Source organism: Labrus bergylta, chromosome 16 (genome assembly GCF_963930695.1).
Source record: "Labrus bergylta chromosome 16, fLabBer1.1, whole genome shotgun sequence".
Lineage (NCBI taxonomy): Eukaryota > Metazoa > Chordata > Actinopteri > Labriformes > Labridae > Labrus > Labrus bergylta.
Window position 1 is genome coordinate 22,032,515 of NC_089210.1, and position 11,961 is coordinate 22,044,475.

Here is an 11,961-nt window from a genome sequence, read left to right on the forward strand (position 1 = left end):
TAGTAGAGCGAGCAAGGAGAGGGACTGACAGTCACCGAGTGTGTGTGAGATAGTTACAGTATGTTGTTATCATGACCTGAGCAGCTGAGAAAGAGCAATCGGTCTCTAACTGAGACAAGGCCGAGATATTTAGGGACCGAGACAGAGACCGAGTCAAGACCAAGACTAAGACAGGGCCAGACGGAGACAAGACTGAGACCATAAATATCAATGAAAAATTGGCATACTGTGTGCAGCAGGCATGTCACTCACTTAGATCGTGACACCAGGAAGGTTAACGGGGATAACAATCAAATTAGGAATCAAAAAAGTAATTAGATTTTTTAGAAAGGAGCATCTTCTAATCACAGTAAGGACTTGGAAAAATAGCCCGTCAGAGGTGGATCTTGACTAGTCTTTATTTAAAATCTGGATTCCGCCCAGTTCAAGACCGAGTAAAAATGCTTTCAATTCCGAGACATTTAAAACGTGGTCTTGAGACCGGCCTTGAGACCAAGACTGATTTCAAGTGCTACAACAATACACCACAACTCCAAACCGTGAAAACTGATGGGCAGCAAGAGACAGTACATCACTGTGGTTGTCAAGTGGGAGAATCCCTTCACTGGTGTTTTGTCTGAAAACAAATTTTACTTGTAAATCTTCACTTTACCTGGAACTGATTGATCATCTGTCTTGAGAGATAGCTCTATTGACCTCAGCATTGTTTCCCTCAGTGTCTTCTGGATGGCATCCTAAATAAGATATAAAATATTTAAAACAAGTAACCAGCACATTTTTTTTTTAATTTACTGGATCATACATTTATCAACAGTTTAAAAGTGCTTTTTCTTTCAGAAAGCAAAAACGTAATTAATAGACATAAAGCTTTTTTGTGTTCGTCTTCATTTTTAATAGAAGTTGCTTCTTTGTTAAACTGAAGTCACAAACCTTCAGAATGATGCACAGTCCACTTTTATATAAGAAACAATTCAATTCAATTCAATCATACATAAAGAATATTAGTGTAACAAAACACATTTTACTATTTTTAGCACCGTATTAGGTGTCTAAAGCCTGGCTCACACTGTGCGATTTTTCCCTGATTGTATAAAAGTCGGGGTGGCATGTCAGCTCACACTGTAGGACTGAATCGTTTATGATGCCAGACAGACCTTGCAATGTACGTGCTCACACTCTACGACCAGATTGTCCGGCACGGCCGGAGAGCTCGCACTGTACGAGTGAAATTGGGACGGAGCGTTAACAATTGGTAATAAAGTTTCAATTGAATACTCCAACGGACGGCGGTCCGTGAAAGAGAAGGAAGTGGAAGTTGTTGTAGGATAGAGGAAAGTAGATAAAATCGTAGATATATGGATACAAGTTTTAGAAAAAAAAAAAACGCAGAGTTACGCCCTGCCACTAGTCAACATGACTACAGTCACAAACAAATTCTGCCGGACTCTTTCATGACGTATCGTCAAGATTTTAAACTCTAAATATCAAACATGTTTGAAATGAATCGGGGCGTCCCCAAGGATCGCCGGGTAGATCTACACTCACTATAAGATAATCTGAGCAGAGAATCGGTTCCGAGCAGCCTTGATTTGGGAGCGACCCTGGATTGTCAGGAAGGAAGAATCAGAGCTCAAATCGGCCCGATTATCCTACAGTGTGAGCCAGGCTTTACGGTGAACTATGAAATATGACATACCATTAGTTTTTGCAGATTTGAAATCATCGCATCTCTAGCCTCCTCGAACATGCCGACCTTCTTGGCACAAACATGCTGCTCAATGATGTCCCTCATGGCATTTAGGGAGCCTTGGCCTTTACATTGCTGTGCATCTACAGTGAATCAGAAAATGGTTATAATGCACATTATTTTCATTGTTTTTTTCATTCAGTGTCAGGTTTCATATGCCAAGATCTTCTTTCTTACCTTCATAGCACTTTTGCATGTTTTCCTCGATTGTTGTTGTCAGGCTGCTGTAGATTTCTTTCTTTCGCTCCCGGATGGTTTTGTCGAGTTGTGCCTTCATTTTTTCTTCCTACAACAGAAGATTAAAAACACAAAAATGGATATCTGCAATGCTAACATGTACCTTATTGATAGTGTTCTACATAAGAAATGAATATCAACGATAAGCGCTTAAACATGCAAAAGGCTTTTGGTTTATTTGTTCACCCCGTTCTTCAGTCTCCTTTTCCTTGATAATAAGCGTAAAACAAAACTAATGGATAAGATGGTACCATCACAATGTCTTACCTCTGTCCTGAGAAATTCCAGTTGCAGCTGCACACCTTTGTACTTTTCAACCAGAGTCCCTGTGACGAGTGAAAAGGAACTGATGGCCCCGTTGAATGGTTCACATTTTGATTCATTTCTGAAACATGTTAACAAGTAAATCTTTCATTGATCAAATATTGACAAAGTTCAAATTGAAGAATTTGATTAATATACTTATTTTATTAAATTAATTAAAGGCTTTATATGCAATTTTTTGATCCAGTAGATGTCGCCCTTGAGCACCAGCATGAAACCAAAACAACTTGCGGTGCATTGTTGTGTTAGCATGCTAATGCTAGCGATCTTTATTATGCTGGTATCTTCACACTGCATGTAAATTTACCCGAAATGAGGGTGATCTAGAAACACAGTTAAGCAGTGAGTACAGTATGTTATTCTTCTTTTCTCTAGTCCCTCAATTAAACAACTTTTATACACGAGGGGAGGAGTCAGCCGCCGTCCCGACAATGTCAACAAACTGAAGATATGACTCAGAAAACATCACAGACAGTGGGACTCGGGTGTTGCACCCATTGTAGACAGTCATTACTCACAGAGTTATTTTCAGAGGATATACTTGATTTCTATTATATTTAAGTGTGAAAAATCACATATAAAGCCTTTAAATAATTTTAAATAACCATTGCACACATTATTATATTATTATTATAATCGCCATTTGAAGAGGTATTATCTTTTCCTCATTTAGTACGTTCTTACGGGAAGGTCTTTCTAAATTCCTCATCAATGCTCTCCATCAGCTTTGAAGCTAATTTCTCATTGAGGTTTTGTTGTTTCCCTTTTCTTGGTTTGTGGATGCCATTGTTTGCGACAATGCACTTCAATCTCCTGTGAAAAGCACTTCCTGTTACTCTCCTCTGAAACGAAACACACAAAAACAAACATTTCCTTAAATGATTAACTTTTGAATATCAAGTGAAAAATCGATGGTTTGGATAAAGGAATAAAATATTCAAATACATACGGGATATAAGAAGGACTTCAAGTCACTTTCCCTTGAACTATTGGATTTTTCAACACCCTCCATGAGGCACTTGTTAAATGCCCTATAGGACTCTTCCATGGCCTCTGAGACTTTACTTAATTCACATACCAAGTTGTCTTCAAGGTCTGTGCACAGGTATTCTTTTACGCCAGCCTGTAATCAAAGAGAAAAATGTAGTGTTAAAACAATGAAACTATACTTCAGCCTCATTGGGCTTTTTTCAAGTCAGTTTTTGTTTCTATTTTATTTTCTTCACAAAATACCTATTCGTATTTTATTTAACAGAATGCTTGTTAGGCATAACGTTATGTGTCAATGTATAATAAAAAATAAAAATGTGATAGTCTTTTGGAGAAAGCTAACACAGTTTTTTTACCACACACCTACACTTTGCTGTTATTAGAAACAGTGAATAAGGCAGTGTTAAACCCAATTATACAAGATTATGTTGTTGTTACAGTTTTTATTGGATCATCTGGAAAAATGATTAATCATCTTGAGATAACCCCTCAGGTTACTCCTGCAGGGAGAGCATCAAGGAAGAATGATTGAATCTCTACCAATATGTCCCGGAGACTTATGCGGACATCTGTCAATAAGCCACATGGGAAGTAGTGTCCAGATGTGACCCCATCTGAATTGACATTCATTTGGTAATGACTTGTCTAATTACAGCCTATATTATCGTATAAAGCTTCCATAGACTGTTCATCAAATGTGGCGCCTGCAGTCTAAGTTGTAAGGATAAAAAAAAAAAGCCAATGTGTGTAATAGGATGGATCGGACAAATGGAATTGTAATTCATTTCAAATAAGATGGTTTAAAAACTGTTTCTTGAAGTATAAAAGTAATTTTTTTTATAATACATTGCTATTTTGTGCTTAAGTATGGTAGCCCATGTATATGAAATTAATTACAAGGTTGTATGCAGTTTCTTACAGTGGCGTAGTGTAAGAATAAAGTATATAATTAGGGTACAACTGTAAACTTATACAAGGTAGGTTTTTACGGCGTTGTGTATTATTCAATAAATTGCCAACAATTTAAGTTTCTTTTGAGTTTGCATTATGCAAAGACTATTTCACTACTTTAATGAATTCAAAATTAATGACCTGATTGCAAAGGTGCAACACATTGCTTCTATGTCTGTCACTACTTCAAATATTTCTCTAAATGGAAGTGTTTCTATGGATTACTATTTTTGTTGAGATTCTGATTACTGGCTGCCAAAACTAAAACTAAATCTAAATGCAGTTAAAGTGTTATTTGATCTTACCACGTCTCCACAGCTGGCACCTTGAATAAGAGAAAGAATCCCATACGCTCCTGACACATACTTCAGTGTCTCTGAGTGAAAGTCATTCAGTTCTTGCAGAAATTCCTGAAGTTTGGGGACTTCTATAAAAAACATACAATATAGAGCTTACATGATTACATCCAGAGAAACTTCTCACATGTATATTATTTTATTTACAAAGTTATGCATGGCCTTCACCTACCAGTTTCATCTGGTCCAAGCCTTTTCTCCTGAAGGAACTCTTTGGAGCTCACTGTGAACACTTTGAAACAGTCACCACTGAAATGTGTCTGCAAAAATAATTAATACGTTTAGGGTGGTATTGCATTGAAAAGACATCTTCATTTTAGATTTCCTGAAATTTCACAACTCACCTGAACCCCCTTTAGTTTCCTGAAATCTTTCCTCACTTCCTCCTTGGCTCGCATGTTCCTCTTCAATATGGCAGCACGAACGCCAACTACTGAACTGTAAGAAGAGATCAGTATCAAGCTGAACCTCATACATTATCTGAAGCCTTGAAAATTCAATCTCCAACATCTTTAATATGACGTGGTTTTCTTTCCTATCAGGATAAAAGTTTTAAAAAATTACGTAAATATGAACAAAGTATATATATTCATATGAGTATACTTGTAAACAACAAATAAGTAACAGTAGACCCTGTCACTCATCAGCACCTATCTTTAAATGTATTGTATAAAATAAAATAAAAATCACTTACAGATCATCAGAGTCTTCGATAACATCAGACTTGGTGCAGATGAAGTGAATGTGCTGACACTGGCCACCATTTCCCATAAGGCTGCTGGCACTTTTCAGAATCTCCCATGGTTCTTTCTCTGATGCTGCTCTGTTAATGTCCGTCACGATCCACACAGTGGAACAGCTTTGAACCACCTACAAGGATGAAATCCAAGTTAATCGTGAATATCAGTCAATGATAATAATTTGGAAATGCACTTCAATTACCGTAAGTCAATAGCAGTGATTTGTAATAAAATAATGCTAAACTTAAGACAAGATTAACAAAGTGATGCATTTAAATAATTTACCCCTTTCCACATTTTATCTCTGCCCTTGTTGCGGTCCCCATTTCCAGGTAGATCCACAAGTGTGACATTCTGGAGAAGGTGATTATTTGGGACCCTGACAGTCACACACTTCACCAGGGGCCAAAACCACCTCTTTACTTCTTCAGCATCTCCGTCCTCTGAGCTGCTTTTTGTGTATTTCACAAGTTTTGCAGACAGCTCTTTCGCCTGACACATGAAAAACAAGATTAAGGATTTATTTAAATGCACCACTGATTATGACAAGCAGATACACAGACGATCTACAACTAATAGGTCAAGGACAAAACTTTCCAATAAAGGAAACAATTAACAACTTTACCCATGTGAATTAATAAAGTATTTCTGATCTAATATAGAGCTGTAGACATTCAGAATTAGGATAATTCTCCCCTAAAGTACTTTTATTTATTCATTTAATTTACATAAACATTTTTTTTCAACTACCCCAAAATTAAGCAAAACTTGAACAGCAAGGAAGTATGTAAATTACATACATCAATATATGTCTGAGATTGAAATGTTATACATTTCAAAACACATCGTATATACTCGTACGTATGAGACTGATACTTTAGATTTTTTTCTTTCTTACTGATTCACAGGTCAAGGTTTTCTCCTTAGAATTGATAAATTCTGGAATTTCTCTGAAATGTTTGTCGTTCATGAGATGTTCCACAGAAGGGTTTTTTCTCCATTCTTCTCCATACAGCGCTGACAGCATTTCAACAGCGTCATTGTAATCATCATCATCTTCAACTTTGCAGTCTTCATCATTCAGGATGAAAGTGAACAAGAACCACAACTCCTTCTCCAATTCCTATAAAAGAAAATAATTATTCTTTAACTTGAAGAAATAGAATTAAATAAATGGATGAAGCCATGTAATGAGCGTTAGTATCTTTGCAGCTACCTCATTACTTTCTAAAGAAGGATAAATATTCATGTTAACATCGTTTTACCTCTTTTGTGATGAATTCAATCTCTGCCTCATACTTCTGGTTCTGCTTGTTAGCCTCCACCTTAATGATGACTGTTGTACAAGCACTGACACTTCCTGAGGGCAAGAGATCCTTCTCTCCGATGACAGCATTTATTAAAGAGCTTTTTCCAGCCCCTGTTCTTCCAAAGACACCAACCAGCTCCCTCTTTTCTGTCTCCAAGTCCCAGATTTTTTCCCTGTTTTGCAAGAGTTCAAATCCATTAATTCATATGAAGAGATTACAATAAAGGTGTCAAATATTATATTATCTGCATTGGATCATGTTATCAATAGAACATAATGGAGTACCATATAAATATGAATCCTATTCACACACATTCACAGTAGTTGACGCAGCAGCAGGAGCAACTTGGTTTCTTGCCCAAAGATGCTTCAACATACAGCTGCAGGAGCTAGGAATCGAAAACCCGACCATCTGTTTGAGAGATGACCTACGTGAATGGTGGTATTTTATATCTTGCTGTAATGTGAACTTCATGCATCTAACTTCGATAGATTTTTACTATCTAAGTTAAACAACTTAATGAAATTGTTTATTTCATAAAACTCTTGACAGTTTCATGACAAACTGCTGCATATAAATAGTACCAAACAAAGAGTAAAGAGGTTCAACCCGAACCATTTCCTGGGGGAGGACCCCAAGCTTGTACACTCTCTGACTTCAAACCATAGACTGTAAATATTAATGGACAAAGTCTTGAGTGACGTCAACCATCTGGTTCATCGCCAGCTGCCGCCATGTCTCAACCTAACTTTCAGTCAACCTAAAGACAGGCTTAGAGCCGAAGCTGAGGCGGGCTTTAAGCCTCTTGACCAACCGTTACATCGCGCACACCTGTCAATCATGTCAGCTACACGTCTAGCTTTGGTTAAACACGTATCACTATCAACAGAGCCGTTAAATTAAAATTCACCCCCGTACATTGTCTGCCAGTGATGACAATAACTAATCAGACCTATTTTGTTTTGTTACACGGCTTTAAACATGTTTATTTATGCTATTAAAACATATTTTTTGCCAGTCATGTGTATCTGACTTCTGGTGTTCCTGGAGCCAGCCTCAAGAAGACACTCGATTTTCAGCAAGGAAGGCAATTTAACAAAACTGAAGTCAATATTATATTTTTTTTTTCACTTGTGAAAGGCACACGTCATTGTAGAGTGCAGATATGACAATAGTCTGCACAGTAGAAAATAAATAGTACAATGAATTCCCATGCTACAGGATATACTGTAGCTATAGAAGATGCAATAAATAAAATACAATACCATTTTCTGGGCTCATGAATGAGTGTGTTCTCTCTTCGTGAAACTTTATCACATGCAATACCATAAAGTACAAAATTAAGAAGCAACTCGAAAGGCCAGTCACAATTCTCTTTGTGAGCCATAAGCAAATATGTGATATCATCTTTTTTTCTTACTCTAGGAAAGCATTGAACTTTGTTTTTTCTCCTTGGAGTACTTTGTTCCGAATACATGCCATCATGTTTCTCACTTCAGACAGCATGCATTTTTCTGTTGGAGAAAAGAAAAGACAAAGAAACAAGTTAATTAGTTAGTTAATTAGTTAATTAGGTGCTATGTTGAACAAAACAAGAGGAAAAGAAGAATGTGCTAGAAAGCCTTTCTCTTTAATGTCAATGAAGGATAATTCAGAGAGTACCAAAAAAGCAGCAACCACCGGTGTTGGAAAAGGAAGCCAAATCGAAAGTGAAAAAAACAGGAGTAAACATGTTTACTGAATGGTACAAAAAAAATTAAGCATCCATGGCAAAGCCCCGACACTGTGCCTGACCACACCTCGTTTTAAAACTAAAATAGACATGTTAGTTAGTCAGGTTTGTGTACATTTGTTAGTCAAACAGTGTGAGTGCTGGGCATGAAAATACAAACTTCATTTGGCAGAAACTACTATAGACACTTGTTCTGCCCTGTGAGCTGCTCAGGCCAAATGAGAGGCCCGAAGTTTAAGTCCATGGTTAATTTATGAAGTAATGGAAGCATTGATATCGTCTCTATGGCATGTTGCTAAGAGACACCTAAGGTTTAATATGAAGTCATGACACATACATGCTGGTGAATACTTTGATCTGTTGGTTGTAATTGTTCTCAGCATAACATAAATACCTGAATATGTGGAGTCCCGTCGTCGTTTCTTAGTTGGTGATAGACATCCGCTGGACTCCTGCTGAGGCTCAGACTTTCTTTTTCCTTATTTTTCATTAAAAATCAAAAACAGCTTTTTGCCTCTTACAATATTAAAACATACAAATAGTTGATTTGTCAGTACAAGACATTATTACTACAAAAGCAGATCACCATAAATCCTACATAAGATACTTTAGACCTTACCTTTATCTCTTGTGTTACTGTTGGCCAAAACCTAAAGATGAAATATGCATTTGACTCATTGAAACAGATATCATCCAAGCTATGATGAGTGTGACTAAACCTCGAAGTGGAGTCAACCATTGATTCAGTCAAATATGATGGTGATTTTTCTCAGGACACATCAGTAATTCTATTGCACATTGATGATTAAAAGAGGTACAAGTATAATAACAGTATCCCTGGAAAATGTATTTTATCCTTACCTGAGCAGAATCAGCAGTTTCTTCATGTTCCTGTTGACGTCAAGAAAATAATCACTCTCAGAACAAAGCCATGGAACATTTTAGCAGACATTTAAAATAATTATGGCTTGACTGTAATAAATTGAATATACTACACTAAACCAAGACAAACTGCATTGTACTCACAGGAGAAAAACAAAAATGTATTACCTGATTGGTTGCATTTTTCTCCCCCTAATGTAAAGGGAAAAGTTGATAATTCATAATAAGTTGTGAAAATTATTAAAATTATTAATGCAATGAAAAGTATTACCTTCAGAGACTTGAGTCTCTTCTTGAATTTTGCCCTTGGTCCAACTTTTGTGATCAAGTTATCGATGTCATTATAATCGAGACAGTAAAAACTTTCCTCATCAATGCCTTGATCTGTTATTAGGAAAACAATTCAGAATAATCTTTGTCAAGCAAAACCAAACCATTGTTTAAAATGATGAAATTCTGTAAAGTATAAGTTGGCATTGTAGAGCCATATTACAGCACCTTTTCTGTTTCTATTAGCATATGATTGAATGTTTCAGTATTGGTGGGAAATTGCCTGTGACAAACAAAAAGAATGGTAATACTTCACCTTGAAAATTTTCTATCCAATCGCTGAGACTCCATTCAGTTAATTTTGTTTTAACAAAATCATCCATGACGGGAAACAGCAACTGTAAGGTAATCAAATAATAATATTTAAATCTATTGTAACAACTTCACATATTGCAGAAGTTTTTATGAATTAAATGTAATTAGACAAAGATAAGGAGTTATGAACAGATAATAGCAGGTGCAAGGAAAGGACCCCAGCAAGTATTTGGGAAATATCAGTCAGGTCAAAGCTTCCACCCATAGATTATATCACCATTTTAATGCATCAGAGGTTGCCGCTTGCTTCCACCTCAAATAACCATTTTGACTTACAGTCCCTGACTCATTAACAAAATGCACATTTGTATTTGTAGTGCTATCATCTGTAAATCAGTGACTAATGCAGGCATTATGCTGTTTCAACACTTCTTAGATCACAGTCACAACAGCTCTAACAGTAATGTTGGACATGGAATCATGGATTGCACAAGAGCAGCTGGCATGGAATAGCGAACAACAAGTTTAATGTAACTGTTGCCTGCTGAAGGACAAATCCTTGTAACAGTGACCCACAAAGGCAGTGTTGGATTTAAATGCCTCTTACAACGACCTTGAGCTTTATTTCACCTTCTAACAATAAAACATTTAGCAGATTTGATTTCAAAAGCTATAGTTCACATGAATCCATCATCTTGTAGGAATTCTTATTAGAGGGAAACATTTTGTTTGTTTTCATGTTTCCTTTTTGAAGAAACTCTTAAGAGCAGAAAAAAATTTGAAACCATCTGATAAAGCACATTACAAGAATGGTCAAATATAATAAGTTCAAACAAACAGAGCTGTTAAAGTTAGTTACATCTTTATTCCTCTATCTTATGTAACACTAGTTTACTCACAATTTGACGACGTTGACGATGTGAAAGCAAAAATGTGAAAGTATAGAAAGCTCCACAGATGGCAGTATCAATAATGTTATGGTTCACCCTTAGCAGCCCCTCCCTTCCTCATGTTTGCTGTTAGTTTTCCTCTGTCTGTCTCAACCCTCTGTTTCTCCTCCCCTGTGTATCAGGTGTGCATGGTTGTGTGTGTGAGTGCTGGTGGGCGTGGTTTTCTCCCCAGGCAGCCCAGGTACAAACAATCAACCTCATCTTCAACAGTTTATCTACTCCGGTCCTTTCACTACTATATATATATTCTATACTATATCTCTCTGTGGTATTAACCTTGTTTTTGGCCCACATCCCTGATTATAGTTCTGTGTGAACTACTCTTGTGTGTTGCTAACCTCTACCTCTGTGTCTCTCTGCCTCAGTGTTTTATGCTTGTGCCTGCCTACTCGTGGACGTCTCTCCCTTTTTCGCTGCCAATGCCCTTTTGGCATTGTGTTTTTTGTTGTCGTGCTTTTGGGTCCGTGCTCTCATGCCGAGTCATAACAAATACTCTCATATGATCAAGTAAAAAAATCAAAACAATCTCAAGCAGTCATTAAACCATCACCACCTCAGTCTTGGCAAATACACAAGAGGGTTACATGACCTGATACTTAAATCATGACCAATATTCCTCTTCCTGTAAATGGAAGTGATGTTTCATTCAAGGTTCTTTAAGTTCACAAGCCCTCGTCTGCTCCGCCTTCATGCCATCAGCTCTTTCACTTTCTCACGAACTTGTTCACAATCACATGCTGCAAGTTGATAAGTTTAAAAAAAAAAAAAATACTTATATACAAGTATCTATCCCCAAAATAAAGTTTTTCTTTGACCATCACTACCAATTGATTTTGTTTTTTGTGCTATCATCTGTAAATCAGTGACTAATGCAGGCATTATTCTGTTTAATCACTTCTTAGATCACAGTCACAACAGCTCTAACAGTAATGTTGGACATGGAATCATGGATTGCACAAGAGCAGCTGGCATGGAATAGCGAACAACAAGTTTAATGTAACTGTTGCCTGCTGAAGGACAAATCCTTGTAACAGTGACCCACAAAGGCAGTGTTGGATTTAAATGCCTCTTACAACGACCATGAGCTTCATGCTGCAAGTTGATAAGTTTAAAAAAAAAAAAAAAAACTTATATACAAGTATCTATCCCCAAAATAA

At 36.8% G+C, this 11,961-nt stretch overlaps 1 protein-coding gene across 2 annotated transcripts in view; it reads right to left on the reverse strand.

Annotated features, from left to right (window-relative positions):
• The window catches only part of LOC109975243 (nuclear GTPase SLIP-GC-like), a 47,832-nt gene extending 36,920 nt beyond the window's left edge, over positions 1-10,912 (reverse strand). For both annotated transcript variants that reach the window (XM_065964292.1, XM_065964291.1), the window contains exons 1-21: positions 10,754-10,912; positions 9,856-9,937; positions 9,541-9,653; positions 9,438-9,461; positions 9,249-9,278; positions 9,007-9,037; positions 8,782-8,865; positions 8,076-8,169; positions 6,611-6,827; positions 6,244-6,468; positions 5,631-5,837; positions 5,300-5,475; positions 4,950-5,043; positions 4,778-4,865; positions 4,555-4,676; positions 3,258-3,431; positions 2,993-3,150; positions 2,252-2,369; positions 1,925-2,033; positions 1,697-1,830; positions 653-734 (exon numbers count right to left, since the gene is read on the reverse strand). In XM_065964292.1, the coding sequence (XP_065820364.1) occupies positions 653-734; positions 1,697-1,830; positions 1,925-2,033; positions 2,252-2,369; positions 2,993-3,150; positions 3,258-3,431; positions 4,555-4,676; positions 4,778-4,865; positions 4,950-5,043; positions 5,300-5,475; positions 5,631-5,837; positions 6,244-6,468; positions 6,611-6,827; positions 8,076-8,169; positions 8,782-8,865; positions 9,007-9,037; positions 9,249-9,278; positions 9,438-9,461; positions 9,541-9,653; positions 9,856-9,922 (2,347 nt within the window). In that variant the 5' untranslated portion in view covers positions 9,923-9,937; positions 10,754-10,912. The remainder of the gene's footprint in view (positions 1-652; positions 735-1,696; positions 1,831-1,924; positions 2,034-2,251; positions 2,370-2,992; positions 3,151-3,257; positions 3,432-4,554; positions 4,677-4,777; positions 4,866-4,949; positions 5,044-5,299; positions 5,476-5,630; positions 5,838-6,243; positions 6,469-6,610; positions 6,828-8,075; positions 8,170-8,781; positions 8,866-9,006; positions 9,038-9,248; positions 9,279-9,437; positions 9,462-9,540; positions 9,654-9,855; positions 9,938-10,753) is intronic.
• Positions 10,913-11,961: the final 1,049 nt, after the last annotated feature.